This window comes from Sprattus sprattus (assembly GCF_963457725.1).
Source record: "Sprattus sprattus genome assembly, chromosome: 4".
In the NCBI taxonomy this organism is placed as follows: Eukaryota; Metazoa; Chordata; class Actinopteri; order Clupeiformes; family Clupeidae; genus Sprattus; species Sprattus sprattus.
This window is the reverse complement of record NC_137923.1, coordinates 2,675,603-2,696,063: the sequence shown is the minus strand read 5'-3', so window position 1 is coordinate 2,696,063 and position 20,461 is coordinate 2,675,603. Positions and strand designations below refer to the sequence as shown.

At 43.4% G+C, this 20,461-nt stretch overlaps 3 protein-coding genes across 3 annotated transcripts; all 3 read left to right on the top strand.

Annotated features, from left to right (window-relative positions):
• Positions 1–70: 70 nt before the first annotated feature.
• On the top strand, positions 71–1,855 carry LOC308364241 (uncharacterized protein; the record flags this gene model as incomplete). Its single annotated transcript, XM_080837283.1, has 4 exons — positions 71–506; positions 664–817; positions 1,099–1,278; positions 1,488–1,855. Exons 1-4 carry the CDS (start codon positions 357–359, stop codon positions 1,853–1,855), a joined length of 852 nt encoding a protein of 283 aa, XP_080693409.1. The 5' UTR covers positions 71–356.
• Positions 1,856–3,784: 1,929 nt separating this feature from the next.
• Positions 3,785–5,731, top strand: selenop2 (selenoprotein P2; the record flags this gene model as incomplete). The annotated part of the gene is made up of 5 exons (XM_080837282.1): positions 3,785–4,002; positions 4,283–4,495; positions 4,864–4,972; positions 5,057–5,147; positions 5,427–5,731. 5 exons carry the CDS (start codon positions 3,785–3,787, stop codon positions 5,729–5,731), a joined length of 936 nt encoding a protein of 311 aa, XP_080693408.1.
• Positions 5,732–7,662: 1,931 nt separating this feature from the next.
• On the top strand, positions 7,663–11,999 carry elovl8a (ELOVL fatty acid elongase 8a; the record flags this gene model as incomplete). The annotated part of the gene is made up of 8 exons (XM_080837284.1): positions 7,663–7,677; positions 7,805–7,871; positions 8,665–8,852; positions 9,187–9,267; positions 9,544–9,600; positions 9,722–9,836; positions 10,452–10,579; positions 11,832–11,999. 8 exons carry the CDS (start codon positions 7,663–7,665, stop codon positions 11,997–11,999), a joined length of 819 nt encoding a protein of 272 aa, XP_080693410.1.
• Between the last annotated feature and the right edge of the window lie 8,462 nt (positions 12,000–20,461).

Below are 20,461 nucleotides of genomic sequence, written 5' to 3'. Positions count from 1 at the left end.
GACATCACCAAATACACTCGTCAAGTACCCCAGTGCCATTTTGGCTCAAACAAAGTCTGGATTTCACCAATTTCTTGCAAACAGTTTTTTCTTTCTTCGTTGTTAAACATTTTGTAACGCTATTGTTAATATTTTTTAGTGCATGGCTGTATTGTTTCTGCTAGGCGTGAAACAACAAAAAACGTATTCCAAGGAAGTTCGTGCTAAACCGCTAACAAGGTTAGCGGTTAGCTTTAGGGGGCTGTCTAACGTTACGTGTCATCATAAGCAAGACACTAGTTACTTGAGCTAGCAAGCTAATAGCTTATTGCTAGTTAGCGTACTGCTAACTTTCGCCACTTCATAAGGAAACAAATATGGGTGGATGCTCTGCTCCAAATTGCTCAAACTCCACCACTATAGGTAAACAACTCTTTCGATTTCCGAAAGACCCAGTACGAAGCAGAAAATGGGTGATAAACTGTCGACGTGATTTTGTACCGACTCCCTGTTCCAGGTTATGCCAGGCAAGTTTGTAAACTTATGCACCCCTGAAGCATAGTCATGCAGTGACATGCCCGTAATATTCGTTTCGGTTGTTAATTTGGATGCTGACAAACATATGGTGACTGTTCTTTCCTCCCATATCTTGCGAAAGACACATCTCATATTATCTTCTCGCAGGACCATTTCGAAGACAGTCAGTTTGAAGAAATCGCTAGATCGCCAGCAGGGGGAAAGAAACTAAAACCTAATGCAATCCCTACACTCTTTAATGTGCCCGACCCACCCTCTCCTATCACGCCCCAGATAACTCTACCTATTAAACCAGAACCAGGTAAGGTACATGTACTCATGAGCGGTACATTCTCACTTCTGGCTGCTTTGAAAAATATTATGATCTTGCTGCTTTGAAATATATTATGATGCCACTGTCACAGGACTTTGAGGTAGAATTTAAATGTTGCTGCAAGAGAGTCACAGAGCCAAGTGTCCAAGTAGGACTACTTTTTGACAAAGCTGACAAAGGAATTAGTGGATTAGTAAATGTTTGATTGCATACTGTTTTTTTTCTTCTTTTGCTTCATGTAGTCTTGACTTTATGTACTTTACTTCTAGTGGAGAAGGACCTTAACGTGGGAGACCATGGCTATGCTCGACGACAGCCCAAACTGAGTCCAGAGGAGGAGGCAGGGCTGCATAGAGCAGAGGAGGAGCGGCCTTGTTCCCTCTGTCAGCACTACAAGGCCCAGCTGGAGCAGCAGCAACACCACACAGCAAGGCTACAGAGAGAGGCCAGTTCATCTTCATTTAAGCAAACTCTTTTTTTTCCTCTCACTGGGCTCAGGCTCACTTCAGAGTTATAGTCCAAGAATGAGTAGAACTAGTGTCTCGTGCTTCTTGTGTGACCATTTCTGAGATTACCATTGTGGTCGTGTGCTCACAACAGCCAAGACAAGTGTAAATAATGGCATTCTTACACTGATGATTTAAACCCTTGCAGGTAGAGGAAATGAAGAAACGTCTCCACAAACTAAACAAGATAGAGAAAGGACTGCAGATGTTCCTGTTTGAGGACCAGATCCGGGCTCTTACCTTGGCCAAGCGCTCACGCAGGGCTGTGTGGTCTCAGGACACCGTGCTAACTGCCCGCAAAATCCGCTGTGCCGTCGGGGTCAAAGGGTATGAGTTCCTCAGAGATCTTGGATACCCCTTGCCCTCCTACAGAACTTTATGCAACCGATTAGAACCCAAAACAATGTCTACCAGCATGCAGGAAGAGCTGGCTGAACTGGGCCTTGGTATCATGACGTCATGTGACAGTCCAGAGGACAGTGGAGCCAATGACGAAGGACTTATTGGTGTGATGACATAGAAGTATTCTCTTTTTTGTATTGTTTTAGAGTTTCATGTTATTAATATTTGGTTGAAGGCAATAACTGAGGTGGCTCTAAAGGTCATTTTTGCTTTGAAGCCTGATTGCATAAAGAGTGTGTGATCGAAGTTATTATTTCAATATTAAATTTCCAATGCATTTTTTAAAAGTTGCTGGTGGATTCTCATCTGAAGACATTGCACTTTGTATTTCCATCATGGGTAATACATTATTAGTAGCATAACTAATAACAATTAGAGAGCCAAAATATGCCGAATATCTAAGTAATGGTATTGAGCAGGAGTACATTTGGCCTCATTCCTTCAGCAGTGCGTTCATGACATTTATCAACTGCAAGAAAGTGACATGACTTCAGGAGAATTATCCACTTATAAATATGTTCTGAGTGTAAGATGAGATATTTTCTGAATTCCCTCACACAAAAAAACACTGAGCCATAAATTAATTGTTGTTCATGTTTTTAGTATTGTTTGACCTCGGTAGTGAAGAGGGAAGGTGAAAAAAGCAATAATTTGTGCTCTCTTTGCTCAAGTGATTAACTAAAGTAGGTTTACCTACCCAGAATTGGCTTTGTTTGGCGTACATGTTTGTGAGGGAGTTGGCAGAATCGCAGCACACTGCACCCCAACATGCCAATCCATTTCTGGCCAGCACAGTATATTTCATCCAAGTTCATTTCATTCAGAAATATTCACCTGTGCATCATGTTTTTTTCCCCGAGAAAACATGCACCATGACGTACGTTTTTTTCACTACAAACATTAACTGTGCCCTGTGGACACTCATCATAGCTTGCTTTTAAATAAAATTCTTGTTTTGACCACATGGTGGCGTCCAACAAAACAGATGTATGTACTTGCAGAATGATACATTTGTGCAGCATGCTATTACCAAAGCAAAGGTACTGTAAAATATTTTAAGAATAAATCTTTTCAACCTTCATAGCATATCTTTAAAAATGAATGCAGTTTCACATCTTAAAAATTCTCCGACACCTCATGATTTAAAATGACAGAAACAAAAACTGTTGACTAACCTTTTAATGACTAACCCTAAAATGTGTTTCCAGTGCTCGGTGTCATGGTGTCTGGAGAAGTTTACCAGAGACCTGAACTTTGGTCAAGTGAGGGGGTGGAAAAAAACAAAGCTGCAATGAGAGCTAAAATCTACATGCCTTGAGTAAACTCAATGTTAGCATAGCTTCATAACAAACACTAAGGGAATATATTCACCCTACAATCTCACTCGTCAGGGGCTCTACTGAAACTACCCATGGTAATTTGTGTGACAAAATCTAGGTTCATCCAATGGTCATACACATTTTCATGTAATCATTAATGTTTTGATGATAATTTGTATTTATTAAGGCATCCACATGATGTATTTTGAAATTGCCTAGCTGAATACATGTTTGCCTTTCTAAATATCAGGATTCAAATAAGATATAAATGCTTAAAATACATGGAGTGCATCTTGTTTTTCCTGGATTGAAACCACATGAACCAATAACCCAATGTTTACTTCAAGCAAACAATGACAAATGGCTAACAAAAAATGCTCCTGTAAGTGGAGTTTGAAGGTTATGTCACACACCCCACATTTTTAGGGCAAAACTGCAGTGGTAAGCTATCTTACCCAGTGATTGGCTCTGGGTGTTTGTTTTGGGGGCAGCTTTTGGCTCTGATGTGTACTTTAAAACCAGGGGGTAATCAGTGTGGATTGCTGTTCTGGATCATTCTGAGAGTCCCTTCAGGCATCAACACAGGTTTGTATGGTAGACCATTTTCAGTAGGTTGTCTTACTTTTTATTTGTAAATCTGTTTATCTGAATATTTCACTCTAAATAATAGAACAGCTTGGCCCTGTGGGCTCAGTTGTCTGTTAGCAGGTGAAGTAGGGAAAGGGGAAATGCAGGGTCTCAGGGCTCTGTGGCTCTCTGTGCTCCCTGCCTTCATCTGGGCATCGCCATTGTTGGTCGAGAGGGAAAATGGAACGTCCAGGATATGCAAGCTTGCCCCACGCTGGGAGATAGGGGGAAAAGCACCCATGGACGAGCTTCAGGGGCATATTGTGGTGGTGGCTCTTCTCAAAGCAAGCTGACACTTCTGCCTCACGCAAGCCTCCCGGTAAGGCCCAGTGAGATCAATGGCCGAGCTGTGAGTTCTGTAACTTTGACTTGTGAAGCGAGAGTGTATTCACTCTTTGCTCATTTTATGCACTGCGTCGTGTTTTTGTCTATGATTATCCAGACTTGAATGGGTGAGTAGTTTTGGATTGTAGCCATTAAGGGTGTGGTTAAAGTCAAGGCTGAGGCACATCACATCTGAAAAGGGTTAGCAATTGCCGTTCTTCTTTCTTTTCTTCACAGCATGTTTGTTTTCAAATCATAATTTTGTTCTCCTCAAGGATGGGAGGCTTGCGGGACAAGCTTGCCCAAAGCAAGCTGGCAAACGTGTCTTTCATGATAGTGAATGAGCAAGAGGGCAGGTCCAGAGCTATGTACTGGGAGCTGAAGAGGAAGGCAGCGGCGGGGATCCCCGTCTATCAACAGAGTCCACTGCAAGATGATGTCTGGTCCACCCTTCAAGGAGAAAAAGATGACGTCCTCATTTATGACAGGTCTCTAGCTTGTATACAAATCCAATTCATTATCCATCATGCTGACAGAGGACAATGATGGCAATGAACAACAAGGAGCAATTATCTGTTTAAAACTATGCATGATCGTCAGTGAATAGCGAAAAACAATTGTATTGATCAGGCTTTTGGTGAGTTTAAAAAGTGGATTGCACAAAACTGTTTAATCTTACGGTTAGCCTTAGCATTATCTAGATTCTGGTACACAATCAACCATGACATCCAATAGTTTAAAATACTGTGAGCTTTTCTAACCCCAGATCTTTTAGAAATATCAGTGAGCAAAGCAAACTCCAATGATTAGCTGTTGGAATTCCCTGTAACTATTGTTTCCACCCCCACCCACTTAGATGTGGCAAGCTGACGTTTCACATCGTACTGCCGTACAGTTTCCTGAATTTCCCATACGTGGAGGCCGCCACCCGGGCCACGTACCACAGGGATATCTGTGGATGCCCAGTAAGTGTAGATTGCCATAAAAAAACATACAAATCATCTCTTTGCATCTGATATGCTGGTAATACACTTTTATTCTGTCTCCAGTTACATTTGAACACTTCCTTTGAGTCGGGATTCAGGCCTACACACAATGACACCACGCCGTCTCCAAAGCCAACACCTGTGTCGGCCCATCGTGATGTAGCGACCCCGACAGAGCAGCAAGAGAAGACTCCTGCAGACACCACCCAGACAGAGGAGCAAGAGAAGACTCCTGCAGACACCACCCAGACAGAGGAGCAAGGGAAGACTCCTGCAAACACCACCCAGACAGAGGAGCAAGAGAAGACTCCTGCAGACACCACCCAGACAGAGGAGCAAGGGAAGACTCCTGCAGACACCACCCAGACAGAGGAGCAAGGGAAGACTCCTGCAAACACCACCCAGACAGAGGAGCAAGAGAAGACTCCTGCAGACACCACCCAGACAGAGGAGCAAGAGAAGACTCCTGCAAACACCACCCAGACAGAGGAGCAAGGGAAGACTCCTGCAGACACCACCCAGACAGAGGAGCAAGAGAAGACTCCTGCAAACACCACCCAGACAGAGGAGCAAGAGAAGACTCCTGCAGACACCACCCAGCTGCTCCATCAGCATTCCCACAGTGAGGGTGTTGGTGCCCCCACCCATGAAGCACACCATCACACACATGACCACCATGACCAAGCTGCAACCAGGGACGAAGATACCACAACAGAAAAACATCCCCGTGATCATTAATGCACTGCACTCGAGGTACTGCATTGGACGAAAAATGCAAACTGTTAAGAGAAATTCATTGGTCAACCGGTTAGGTCATAGTCACAGCTGTTTACTCTAAAGCTTTGTATTAGACATTCAGTTTCACCCAGTGGAATGGAAATGTGAATGCGGCTTCTCAAACTTACCGACAACATCAGTTGGGGAAATTGGTTATCAATGGGTTGTCATATATCTGTTACTTCCAAAGTGGATGTTCTGTCTTCTCTGGTGTTACAGAAAAACAGGGAATCATAAAGGGTACTGGGAAATGTAGTTTTGCAGGTACAATTATTCCACCAACTGTACTGCAGGAACTGTTTGTATGATTTTGTAGGTTACAGTTGTTTTTAAGACATTGAATCTGAACCATGTGGACTTCAGGCATTGTCCTTGAGATAAAGATAGGATATAATACTCCTCAGGCGCAGTACATACAAAACGCAACAAAGAAATATAACATAGGCCTAAAGTCTTAATTTCCCAATTGTTGCAGATAATTCATTGCCATCATTAAATCAGAATTTCAATTATAACTCACAGTCCATGTTTGGGGTTTGGCATACTCCCTTATCACCACTAGGGGTTACTGTGTGGAAAGCGATTTTGATGTTTCAGCCTCATACACCCTTGTCTTTTTCCTCCACCAATGCAACCTTCTGTTTGTTTAATTAATGCCATTGCCACATCAGTTATCATGGACCAGTCTGTGAACTGAGCTGAGCAAGTGATGTGAGTTCTTCTGGAGCTTCATGTGTGTAGTTCACAGGTTTCCTTGACCTCCCTGCTGCATATAATGAAATGTGCACTTGAAACCTAACCGAGGTGTGTGCGTATGGAAGCAGTGTGGCTGAGGTGTCAAGAAAATCATGTAATGCATAGACACATGTTAAGCTTGCCGCAGAGCTTTTCAAAACACGCACAGGGCTGTAAGTGGACGTACTGGCCATTTTCTTTACTTTAATATATTTGTTCAAGTATGCATGCATCATTTCAAGCATGATTTCTGTTCTAGTGTAGAATTTGCTCTTTGTGCAAGTTCAGTCCTAATAAAAGTGATTTCATCCTTTCAAATGGTTGTTACTAAAAGTACATAAAGTAATCCTGTCATTGCAATCTGTTGCACTTACAGTATGAGTGTACAAAGACATTGCATGAGGGGAAAGATGGAGGATGAAAACAACTGAACTAGGATACACTTATACATTTCAACTAAATATGTAGCCTACAGTGTCTCACTTTACCACAGCATTTGTCTCACTTTACCCTGCAGCCACTTTTTTAGAAAAAACAACATCTCTTAGCAATTCAGGCTAATCTTCACTAGCATCAATTACATGGTTTTATATGTTGGAAGTTGAGCAACATGTATGATATAAGTTTTTCTACCCGAATCAATTTGCTTTGACACAACAGTTGATTAAGTCCACATCAAGAAAATGTACTTTTACATGCAAAAAAACACATTTTTGTGCAAAAACATGCTTTCCACAGCACCAGCACCAACCTCTCCTTCATGGCAAGGGGGGAATGGGAAAGGCTTGAAAACATAATGGTCACTTGATCACAAATGTGTTACTTTGCCTAGATACAGGGGGTGTCTCACATTACCCGGTGTCTCACATTACCCGGTTTCTCACATTACCCCGCTCTCCCCCCCTATTCTGAAGTTAGTGTGTAGTGGCAGCCTGGCATTAAGGGATTGTGTTAATCCCTCTTGGAGCAACAGCCCTTCTTATCATCCACAAATGACCTAGTGACTTGATTGTTACACTGGTGTCCTGCCGGTGAGAGACGTTGATTATTGGGGGTAAGGGGTCTGACTGTATTGTATCTTTAGTGTCCAAAATGTTGGATTTGTAATTTTCTTGTCTGTTTTTGTCGACAGATGGCAGCATTTCGTTATTTATAGAATGACGAGAACGGCGGTAAGTTGTGCGTCTACCGATGCCACTTGTTTTGTCAGGATGTTGCATGGTCTCATAATAGGTTGACTAAGAAAATACGTTATCTGTTTTATGCACACCAAAACACGGTTCATTTATTTTTGTACAGGTATCTAAAGTGGCTTCGCCATGGCAGAGTCTCCAAACCTTATATCAGTGGATCCTGGATAATGGAGGTAGGCCTTATATAAAAGAGGAGTTCAAATGGCATTCATCAGTGCTTTCATCGGTCTTCTATCGTTGCCTGACTGGCCTGACCGTGACCAGTAGCAAAGGCGTATTCCATAAGTGAATATTCATGCATGCCCCCTGCATGTGCGGGATGTGTTAGTATTGAACGAGTTTATAGTCAAATACTCAGAATTAAAGGCCAACAGACTGTGTGTTGGGCTACGCTAATGTTTTCCAAATATTTCTGCAGGTTCAAGTAATCGTTTTAAGGACGTTTTAAGAAATTATATATTTAAAACAAAAATGTGAAGCCTTCTTTTATTGATGCTGCCAAAAAAAAATCACATAATATTAGCTTGTGAAAATCTAAATCTCAGGATTGTTAGTATTTTGTGTATTTAACCATGTATTTAAGAATTAACACACATTTAAAACATGCATGAAATATACATCAAATCTACTATTTTAAAACATAATAACACGTGTCCTTTGTAAAGAATAATACCGATGTGATTTATGACAAAAATGCACACCAATTCATATCAACATCTGGTGGCATTAAATGGGACACCTGACAACATTTATTTCCATTTAAGTATTGCAGTCCAAGACTGTTTGTTCAATTATTGGGGGGAAAAAACTATGAATCTCACTATTTATTGTATCCATTCAAGTAGGTAGGTTGAATGATGTCATGAATCTTCATGAGTTTAAGATGAAAACAGTTTTGACAAAACAACAAGAGAAATTATGTCTGTTGCTGACATGAAAGGTATTACAATGTTGTGTGTCCCTCAGACAAAAGGACAGATCCATGGTTGTTGGTGTACTCGCCCGTCCCCATTACATGTATCTTCTTGTGCTACCTCATTATTGTGTGGCTCGGACCAAAGCTGATGGCAAATAAGCAGCCGGTCAACATCAAAGCCATCCTCATCGTTTACAACTTCGCCATGGTGTGCCTCTCTGGCTATATGTTCTATGAGGTAGGTCTGAGTGGGGGAAATCCAAACATGACTATCTGCAAGGGTGTGGTTGTTGAACAGTAGGCTAACTAGTAGAGCTCATGCTTTTGTTCAGCCTCTTTGATGGCCCCAGCAATAGAGATAAATGTTGTGTAAAACCTCATGAGCCCTTTTCAGATGATATTTCGGGGGCCAAGAAGGGACCACAATGATAATGGAATTTGATGGCAGTTCTGTATCATCATAATGAAAGCAGGATTATTACAGGTGGTTCAGACAATACATTTGTTGTTGATTTTTTAATTCAGTATTAGATTGCTCTCTCTCTCTTTCTCTTCTTCTCCCCTCCTTAAAGTTCACTGCGACCTCCTGGTTGGCTAATTACAGTTTGCTGTGTCAGCCAGTGGACTACAGCAACAGTCCATTAGGGATCCGGGTAATTATTTATGAAATTCTCTCTTATTCGCTTTCCCCCCTGCTTTGCTGCTGTTTTACCAGTTGGTAAATCAAAAGTCTGGTAGAAGACACATGTAAAAAAACATGTACACATAATTGCAGTTGCACATTTATATATCAGGACCAAATCTACTTTCCTCTGCATTTATTAATCAATTTTTAATGCACCATCAATGCACCACCATTTCTGTCCTTATTTTAGTAAATGCGAAACATGACAGATGTAGTATTTCAACTAACTGTTCCTCCTCCATAGATGGCCAAAGTGTGTTGGTGGTTCTACTTCTCTAAAGTCATTGAGCTGAGTGATACAGTAAGTCAACACAATTGCACTAAGGTAGTAACACAAGGCCTTCAAGATTGTGCACTAACAATGTTAGTGAGTGTATGTGTATGTGAGTGTGAATGTTAGTGACAATGTTCTGTTCTCTCAGGTGTTCTTCATCTTAAGGAAGAAAAACAGTCAGTTGACATTCCTGCACGTCTACCACCACTGCACCATGATATTTAACTGGTGGGCAGGTGTCAAGTACGTGGCTGGAGGCCAATGTAAGTCCTAAAGCCAGACGTGCACTTGAAGCGGAGCTCACTCATGTTACACACACAGAAAAACATACACAGGGCGAAGGCATTGCGCTTTTCTGAGAGAACATTTCTCACGAGCTCAGGAATGCCAGATCACACTTCCAGTTTTATGTGGGCTGAAGGCGTGACTGATCTAAACATGGCTGACGAAACATTCCTTTTGTGCTGATGAATCACAAAGACGATTTCACATCTTAGGGAACTTTCTAACTCTGAAGCACCAACCTGTAGCCAAAACCTCCAGCTGAAGCCAATTAACATTTTGGCCGTGAAGGTTATTGGATTCATGTTTGCATCCACTTTTTTTTGTCAGTGCAGGTTTATACAGCTAGTGCAGTTTAAAAAGGGACGATAGTCAAAACTTATGATAGACTTAATTATACCCATGTTTTTTTTAACCAGTATTCAACTGAACAGACAGAAAACAGACTGAATCAGTATTTTTTTATACACCCGACCCCCAACTCATACACACTCTTGTTTTGTATGTGCGCATGTGTCTCTGTCTGTTTATTTCTATTTGTTCTATTTATTTGTATTTGCTCTATTCATTTCTATTTGTTTGTGTGTGGTCCTCAGCTTTCCTGATTGGACTCATCAACTGTCTAGTCCATGTGGTGATGTACCTGTACTATGGGCTGGCTGCCTGTGGCCCCCACATGCACCGGTACCTGTGGTGGAAGCGCTACCTGACTTCCTTGCAGCTGGTAAGGCCATGGCCGCCATTTACAAAACTTTGGGTCACATTGGTGTCAACATAGACAAAATTACAAAACACATACAAATCCTTACATCCTTTTCATTCTTTGATGGCTGTAGTGCACCCTGTTGTACCTGTGTGTAACTAAAATTACCTGTCTAGTGACTGCTGTGAGTAGCTGTGAATGAACCCATAGCAGCAGCATCTTTGGCAAGCACAGCCAGGAAGATGCACCCAACTATGCTACAGAAGGCAGCAATACTAACCACTGTACCTCTGTCGCCATTTACCACACACAGTAAATGTATCACGCTCAAGAGTGGTATCTATAGGACTGTAACAGGCAAACCAACGGATCAAAAGTTTGTTCTTAGGGTCTGATAGCTGCTTGGCTTAAAATATTGGTCAGGCAATGAAATATGCCACGATTCTCTTCTAAAGACTCATTCTAAGTCAAGGGGGAATATTGCAGAAAAGGTGAATTTTATTCCAAATACAGAGCACAGCAGGGGTCAGCATTAGGGCTACAGTAGACTTCTATGTTGTCTTGTTATTTCACTTACTGAACTGAAAACATCTATACACTTTTTGTTCTACTATAGCTCTGAAATTGTAGCATAGAACTGTCATGAAACATGTTGCAGCATTTCAGATTGTTGTGTTGTGAATTAAACTTTATTTGGAAATTTCATACAGGAGGTAACACAATGTGCCTTTTACAACATATAGCCTACTTGAAAGAGGTGACATACTTGTGTCTTCTTTTGCAATGCAACACATAATTATGCACAAAATAGAAGCTACAGCAACACGTAATTGATGTATTTTTTTAGTGCTTCAAAATGTTTGTTTTTCAGTTCATTGTTTTTCAAATGCTGAATGCCACAGTAGTCTTGCAAACCCAAATGCTTGGGCTACAGCATGTGCTATAGTTATATGAAGTGTTTGGTGGTTGTAGTGCATTTTGCATGAAAGGCGCATGTTTGTAAAGCACACTGTGTAAAGTTTTGAAGAATTGAACATGGAAATGAGTGTGAAAATTGTTGTAGTGTTAGGGTTGTAGTCTGTCACCTGATGGGCAAGGGTTAGCAATCCGCTACTGCTGTTGAGCAATCACACTTATTCTATTCTTCCGGAAATGCATTAATTACCTGATAACTACTACCACTACTTCTTAACTACTATAATGTAGTACCCAAGGGAACTTCATTCAAAGGTGCAATCCAGTGTAATTGGACTCCATGTCTTTATCATTGCAGATTCAGTTCTTCATTGTTACTCTCCACACAACCTACAACCTCTTTGCCGACTGCAACTTCCCGGACTACATGAATATGGTGGTGGTGGCGTACGCCCTCAGCCTCATCGCGCTCTTCGGCAACTTCTATTACCAGAGTTACCTTGCCAAAAAGACCAAGAAGGCATGACAGCACGTGTGGAAATACCCCAGCCACAGATCTCCTTCACCTGACACAGCACTACACACTCTGAGATGCTCCAAGTGAATATGTATACACCTTGTGGAAATAAAAGGCATGAAGTGACACCTTAATACCTCTGATCTCTTGTGGCTCAGGGATCAGGTTTGGTGAAAGCTATCTTTTGAAAGCAGTAGCCCCAGATACTCCATCTGCGCACTGTGTCACAGTATCTTCCCTAACCGCACACACACACGCCAAGCACACACACACACGCACACACACACACACACACACACACACACACACACACACACACACACACACACTCACACTCACACACACACACACACACTCACACTCACACTCACACTCACACTCACGCACACATGCACAAACACACGCACACACACACACATAAAGAGGGCACTCTCTCTCTATCCCATCCCCCTCACTGGTCATTAAGGGATGTAGTGCTTGCTGCGCTCTGGTGATCTGGCCAAATTGAAATGGATCCGACTCTCTTCCTCCTCCGCATTCTACTTATTTATCTCATCTCCCTTGCTGACACCTCATCTCTCAGGGAACTCTGTGAACAGGGAAGGGACCAATCAGGGACCGCCAAGGAGGTGTGGTCATGTGTGAGGGGTCCACCCCTCTGTGTTAGCCGAGTGGAGTCAGTTGTACTCGCTGTGCTGTGATAGGCCCACACCCCTCCCCCCCTCCCTACTGCCCTCAGCTGCACTGCATTACAGCACAGGCCATCTGGGTCACGAACATGTAATTCATTCACTTCCGATGACTTCTTTGTTCTACATGCGCGGCCCTCTGCATGGTTTCATTCCGTTTCATTCACACAGATACAGATGAATGAGTACTCCGGCTCTCAGGGGGTTGTTTTCCTTAGACCACAACGACAAGATATCTTAGCAGTACAATGAGAGTTTTCTGCTTCCAGATGCCTGTCACTGGGGTCCCTGGTGCATATTAACCTTCTGGTTTCCGAAGCTTTTAGACATATTTTCCAGACACTTGATCCTTTGAATTGCTGGTGTTACGGAGAATCACCCAACCCTCTCCGATGGGGAGTGGGTGCACACTCGGAATATGAACAAAGTGTGCCAATTATGGAGTCAGCAGCCTGTCATGTCACATCCAACAACAGGCTATGACAATGGAGGCGGACAAAATAAAGAAACCACAGAGAATGATTGAAACGCCACAGCAAATCACCCACTCTGTGTATAAAACAACTACATCAGCCTACACTACTCGCTTACAGATCTCGGTGAAACATACATGTCCTTGCTCTGCATACATGCTCTATGCTCAGTGTTTTTAATGGATAGTTTCATAATCCAATTGTGTTAAGGCTATTATACAGATCACTCGATTCAATACTTCATGCTATATTCTCTCTCTTCCCGCTGTATATTGCTACCAATTCATTCTGTCCGAGTCGATTCAGCATTGGACTGGAATGCTTGGAGCTTGAGTGCCTTTGAAGTGGTTAGTAGCAATGGGGTCGAGTGTAGCCCGCTCTGACTAGCGTATGTGTCTGCTAATCTGAACACCTCCTCCCAAGCCCAGTCTCTGTTGGGGTCATGGCAGCAGGCATTAACCCTGGGAGCAGAGCGAACTTACAGTTTTCATGTCAGGTGCTGAATATACAAAGCTATAGGAGTGTGTTTGTGGCGACCAGTCGCCATACCGAAGGAGTCTTTGAGCATGTGGGAGTGGACATTGCAGACTCATCTACATCAAATGAAAATGCCTGGAAAGCTTGTGCTGTATCCCTGTGCTGTGTCTCCTTGTGCTGTCTCCCCCTGTGCTGTGTCTCTCTGTGCTGTCTTCTTGTGCTGTGACTCTCTGTGCTGTCTCCTTGTGCTGCCTCCTTGTGCTGTCTCTCTGTGCTGTCTCGCTGTGCTGTGTCTCTCTGTGCTGTCTCCTTGTGCTGTCTCTCTGTGCTGTCTCGCTGTGCTGTGTCTCTCTGTGCTGTCTTCTTGTGCTGTATCCCTGTGCTTTATCCTTGTGCTGTCTCTCTCTGTGCTGTATCCCTGTGCTGTGTCTCCCTGTGCTGTCTCCCTGTGCTGTATCCCTGTGATGTCTCTCTGTGCTGTCTCTCTCTGTGCTGTATCCCTGTACATATCCCTGTGCTGTATCCCTGTGATGTGTCTCCCTGTGCTGTATCCCTGTGATGTCTCCCTGTGATGTCTCTCTCTGTGCTATCTCTCTCTGTGCTGTCTCTCTCTGTGCTGTATCCCTGTGCTGTGTCTCCCTGTGCTGTATCCCTGTGATGTCTCTCTGCTGTGTCTCTCTGCTGTGTCTCCCTGTGCTGTATCCCTGTGCTGTCTCCCTGTGCTGTGTCTCTCTGTGCTGTCTCCATGTGCTGTCTCCTTGTGCTGTCTCCCTGTGCTGTGTCTCTCTGTGCTGTGTCTCCATGTGCTGTCTCCATGTGCTGTCTCCCTGTGCTGTCTCCCACTGCGATGGGGGCAGCTTTCTGACAGCCTGTCCATATAATTCTACCTGTTTAACTGAGACCTCCGACACCCTCAAAGGAGAGACTCAAACTGGTGTATTGTCCAGGTTCCCCAAGTTATACCTCTCTTGAAGTCAATAGACAGCCGTCCTCAGGGTAGGCCATTTAAATGCCAATCTCCCAGTGGCAGCAGTCAAATGAAAGCCATCTTTTCAAGTCATTGTCATATAAGTAATAGCCCATTCTGAGGGTATTTTTAGCTTTATAACAGAATTGGAGAGATTGAATGATGCTATTTGAAAAGAAGACGGCCTTTCAAAGTATGAGATGTTGTCTGGCATCCTATCTGGCTGTGCTATTAGAATTCCATATTTCACAAGTTCTGCTGATTTGCACATCACAAAATACAATGGACTACACATGTTTGAGTGCATTATCCCTCCAACCATCAGCTTCTGAACACGGATCAGTTATTTCTTTGTCCTCAAGTATGGTAGCTAATGGTGAGATGATTCAGTGGTGATGCAACAAGATCGATTCCTGTTCTTCCCTGTTCACTTCCCCTCCTGTCCTCTGGAGCTGTCTGGCTGGTTGTTTTCCCCCATTGCTACTGAACAGCTTCATCTGCTCTTCTGTATATACTTTAATTTAAGCATGTGTGCCTAATTTTTTGTTACTACTTTTCATGCAAATGCAGTGAGTGCTGTTGTTTCAACTGTCCACATAGTTGCCATGGATACCTGATGCCACTATGTCAAGGGCATGGCTGTAAGCACTCACAGCAAGCTTCATGTTAATTGACCATTTAGATTGGCCAAGATATGAGCTAACTTACAATTTGGCAGCTTTGATACGTTGTAGCAGATGTAGCAGTCGACAACTTTTTTGAGCCTCTGTCTAAAGATCATCGGTGTCAAATTTGGTAAATATTCGACAAGGTTTATGGCTGCTGAAAACTTTGCTGAATTGATCCAATCTAATATGGTGCCCACATAAATTTGGTCGACATGATTGTTTGTCATGTCCCATAATTGGGATCTCATCAGGCATAACAACCTGTTCTCTTAGGTCAACACATCAATACTTATTAGGAAAAACCGGTTTTGACCTATTACAGCGTTTTTGTTGCACCATGTCGGGAAGAGGTCCTGAGTCCACATAATAAGTTAGGTGTCAATAAATTAAACAGTTGCTGAGATATACACACGGTTTGTTACCATTACAAAAATCTAATTTGGTATAAATTGGAAAGAATTTTTGGCCTGTGAATAATTTTTGAACTTGTGAAAATGCAATATGGCAGCTGCAGTTGCATGTCTCGGCAGTATTTCTAGACACAAAAATGGTTTTCTGATGTTAAACCATCAACAGTTATTAGCCAAAACACATTTTTCCTTATTGCAGCATGGTATTTTTATCTATATTAAACATGCCAACACCTCAGACTGAAATATCCATTGCATGTAACGCAGACGCCATGTAAACAGTAGTAATTATCACATGCTGCCGGTGCCTCTACTCTAAATTTCATATTATGAAAATACTCAATGGCTTGCATGTTAACACATTCGAGTAAGATGCACTTTAAATCAGGGTCGTTACGGAGTCTGATTATCAACATTGTCCATTTTTCATAAAATCCTCATGGTGTCTGAGGCTTCCAAGCACTCAAATGTTTGTTTTCTTTCAGATGCTGTAGTATGGGTCCTGTATGCAGTGGTGTAGTCCAGTATATACGCAGGTATACGGAGTATACCCACTTATTTTTCAGTCAGCATTGCGTATACCCACTTTTAAAAACAGGGCGTTTATCTTGTGCTATAGGCTGCTTAAAAAAAATGCCAAATTAAGAGTATACCCACTTCTCCAGGAACCACTACACCACTGACTGTATGTACCTGTACATCAACAGTGGCTGTGTCTCCAAAGTACTCCACTGCTGTGTCGCTGACTGCATGGTTTTTCTATCAGGCCTGGTTCGTCTGCCATTGATCATGTTAGTCAGAGAGGATGGCCTTGGACTGGGTTTGGGATCAATCTAGATGTCCACACAGGCAGCATTTGTCTTTGCCAGGGCCTCTATCACAGAGCATTAAACCAATCCAGATTGCCTTATCAATCATGCTTAGAGGAGGAGGGGGGGTCAACACCTATTTATATTTTCTTTTCTTTTTTTGTAGAAGTAGTTCAAACGAAAGGAGTTTGAGAGGACAGGCATGAACAATAACCCAAGAAAAAGAAGTGGTTGGCGATGACAGTTAGGCGTGATTGAAACTCACACATCAGATGGAAAGACGGAAGGCAAGCGGATGAGTGAATCGATATGAATTCTGTGAAAGGGAAACAGTACAGGTTATGGAAGTCCACGTCTGATTGCTGTTTGCTCTCCAGATTGGCTGAAAGGTTTTGCCTCCCCACTGAGTTGACCTTTAACAGGTTCATGTGGCTCACTAGTCTCCCTCTGCGTTGAAATTTTCATCAGCTACTCTGTTGTTAGGCTCAATTGCAGTGTGCTGTTTGCACACACGTGCGCACAGAGAGCGAGAGAGAGAGAGAGGGAGGAGGGGTGTGTGTGCTATTAAACAGTGTGCAAATTATTTTCCCCATTGATCATGGAGGTAGCCATTATTCCCTGAGTTTACCTATTGATCAGGGAGGTGGCCATTAAAAGATTGCACCAGGATGTGCTCATGCATAGCGCCTCAGGTTTTTCTGAGCTCCCACCCACCCCCTCTGTGATAGGTAACTCCCTCCTCTTCCTCAGGTTACCATGGCACCTTATCTGATGGTCAGGAGTTTCAATCACATGTGACTCATTACCCCCCCCTAGTGTCTCCTGTTGACCTTAAAACATTAGATCAGGCTATCCTCCATCCTCCTCCATGCATTGGGGCCCGAGTATTGAATTAGCGCAGCTGAAAACATAAACTATGTGTGTCTTTAGCTGCCTCTGGGCACTTCCCTCTCTTTGAACTGAATGTCTTAAACGTTTTAAAGCAAGCTAATGCCTCGGGTCAGTTATGGGTCAGTCCTGCCAAAGACAGATGACATCATATTCATAGTGTAATTACCCCTGGTGAAAAGTGACCCACTCAGGCTGCTGCTGTGAAAGGCACTTGCAGCCATTTTGCAATGACCTCTGCATGTGTATAAGGCGGCTACACTTAAGAGGAGACATACGGCCAGGTTTTGTGGGTTAGAAATGAACAACTGTCTACAAAATTTCACTAGATCCTATCTCTCAGTGTTTCAGTGTTTTCTTTTCCTGTAACACGTTTTCCCATGATCTGTTGGTGTATTCATTATAACTCTATGCAAAGTCTGCTTGCACCATAGGATCAATGGGAGTCTGTTTTCCCCACCGCTCTTTTATCTTTGGCCCACGGCACAGAACAAAAAAAAAATAGAATTTCCATTTGCCTCTTGACAAAACAAAAGGCTAATATATTTATTTTTCCGACCCCAGCTTTATTTTTAAAACTGTGACCATGAAACGGATGAAGATGCATGTGGACTGGTATGTGAGCTAGGGGAGGGTCCTACCCCAGCCCTTTTCTTTGCAATGTCCCCTCATCACCAGACCATTTCTCTCTGCATAATTCAGAGAAATAGCCTGGGTATAGCTTTTTCTACCCTTCTCTCTCTTTCTCTCTCTCTCTCTCTCTCTCTCTCTCTCTCTCCCTCTCTCTCTCTCTCTCTGTGCACCACACTGAAAAATACCTCTGCTCGCACAGAAACACACTTTGCCTGACACAAAGACAAAGGACCTCGCACACACATGTGTCTCCCAAGTCTCTGGCAATATTAAATATTAATATTGGCATAATTTCTGCTGCTCCCAAGGAAGAGCGGAGAGCAGGCTTGTGGCCATCAGTGTGTTATGTGTTTGTCCCAGTGGCAAGACGTTTGTCAAAATCAATTCTTAGTTGGGCAAGAGAAACAGCCGGTGTTTAAAAGCTGGGTTTCAGCGTTGCCTGGCCCTGGTGTCTTTCAGCTCAGACTTGGCTGATTCATAGCTGCATCTCTGCATTGTGGTCATGGCTGTTTGTTGTTGTGTTGTTGTGTGTTATCTGCCTTTGAATGTTAAATGTTTCTTTTGAATGTTGTTTTGTGTGTGAGTGTGTGTCTTTGTGTGTGCACTGTGTGTGTGTGTGTGTGTGTGTGTGTGTATCTGAGTTTCTGTGAGATCTTGCAGTCTTGTGTTGTTTATGCATTATGCATATTCATGGCAGTGTTTTGATCATGCGAGATGCTTTTCCATGTTGTTGTGTGAGATACCCCAGTGTTGTCTGCTCAGAGGTGCTTGTTTGAGGGAGTTAGCGAGTAGCAGCCTGCCGCATTTAAAGCCAATAATTATTCATGCGCTGAGCAGGCCCAGGCCCAGCCCTGGCTAGGACGGCAAGACACTTTAACATCAAAGCCCGAAGACGCTCATCCAGCCCTCCTCTCTCCTCTCTCTTTCTTTCTCTCTGTCTACCCTCTCTATCTCCCTCCGCCCCTCCTCTCTCTTTTTATCCATCTCCCCCTCTCTCTCGCTCCCTTTCCTCTCATAGGAGTGTGCTCCTCTCCTTTTGAATCTCTCCTCCTTTCACTCCTCATCTCTCACTTCATTGAGTGATGCCCCACCCCCTCCCTATCCACACACACACACATACACACACACACACACGCACACACACACACACACACATACACACACACACACACACACACACACACACACACACACACACACACACACTCTCGGGGTCACCTGACGCAGCAGATAAGCCACAGAGGGCTGCAGGCCCCCTCTGGGCGTGCAGTAGAAGTGAATTACAGCAGCGTTCCGCGTTATTAAACATGACACTCCGCAAAGATAATGGAGCCTTTCTTCATCCCCATTTGAAATCCTAATCTCATTTCTTTGATTAATGGGACCTGATCTGCATATCAAGGGCCCTTTGCTAATTTACTCTGGCAAATCCCCTTTTATGAAGCGCTCGCAAAATCATGAGGAAAAATAAATAATATCTATATATTTACATATCTGTCCTCACGATCTTCCTCGCGCTCCTTTTGAATCTTGTCAAATGATGCATTCAGAGTTCGAATGAGAGGCACAAAATGGCGGACACATTACAGAGGCTGGTGTGCCTGTGTGTTGTGATTCCAGATGTACCGAGCTTCACTGAAAGGTGGAGAGAGTTTGGACTCCCCTTCCTTCTCTTTGGCCCCCCTCCTCTCTTTCCTCTCCTCCCCCGTGGGCGTACCACTCCATCGCCCTGGTCCTTCCAGCATCAGGAACTATATGTGACCTTTCCAGCTCAGTGGAGCCAGCCAGGCCTGAGGAGGCCAGGGGCTCCCCCTCCATCTGAACCCCCTCCCTGCAGGCTCCGTCAGCGGGAAGGGCAGAGGCACTGTCCTGGGTTAATAATAAAAGACTCCCTCTCAAAGGTACTCGTGTGTATGTGTGTGTTTGTGCATGTGAGAGAGAAAAGGAGAGTGAGAGAGAGAAAAGGGGGGTAAAAATGGTGGTTATGGATGCTTTTTACTCTCCATCACTCTCCCTCTCTTTCATTAATGTGGATGTGACCGGAGAAGAATGTTTCAGCTGGAAGCAGCGTCTCAGGGGCAGAGGTTCTAACACATAGCTGCTCAATGGAAACACTTTAGTATTGATCAAAAGCCATTGAGGAAGGACAAGGCATTTCCTAACCCTGCCAAGAGTCTCTGACACTTTGCCCAGAGAAGGAGAGAGCCTGGCAAAGAGGAGGAAGAGTGAAAAGGGAAGAATCTCTTCTTTCTATCATTTTTTATCAATTTCTTTTTAGTGGGTCACACTCCATCATCACAAGTCCGAGGTTGATTTGTTTGGTTGTTATCAAACCACAAACAACCAAATAAATGGATGACCATGACCAGCAGGACCTCGAAATCATCACAAAGAAGTCGATGGCCAAATAAAAACTCCTCAGCATCCTACCTTGACAGGGGAGGCCTGACCTCTGCT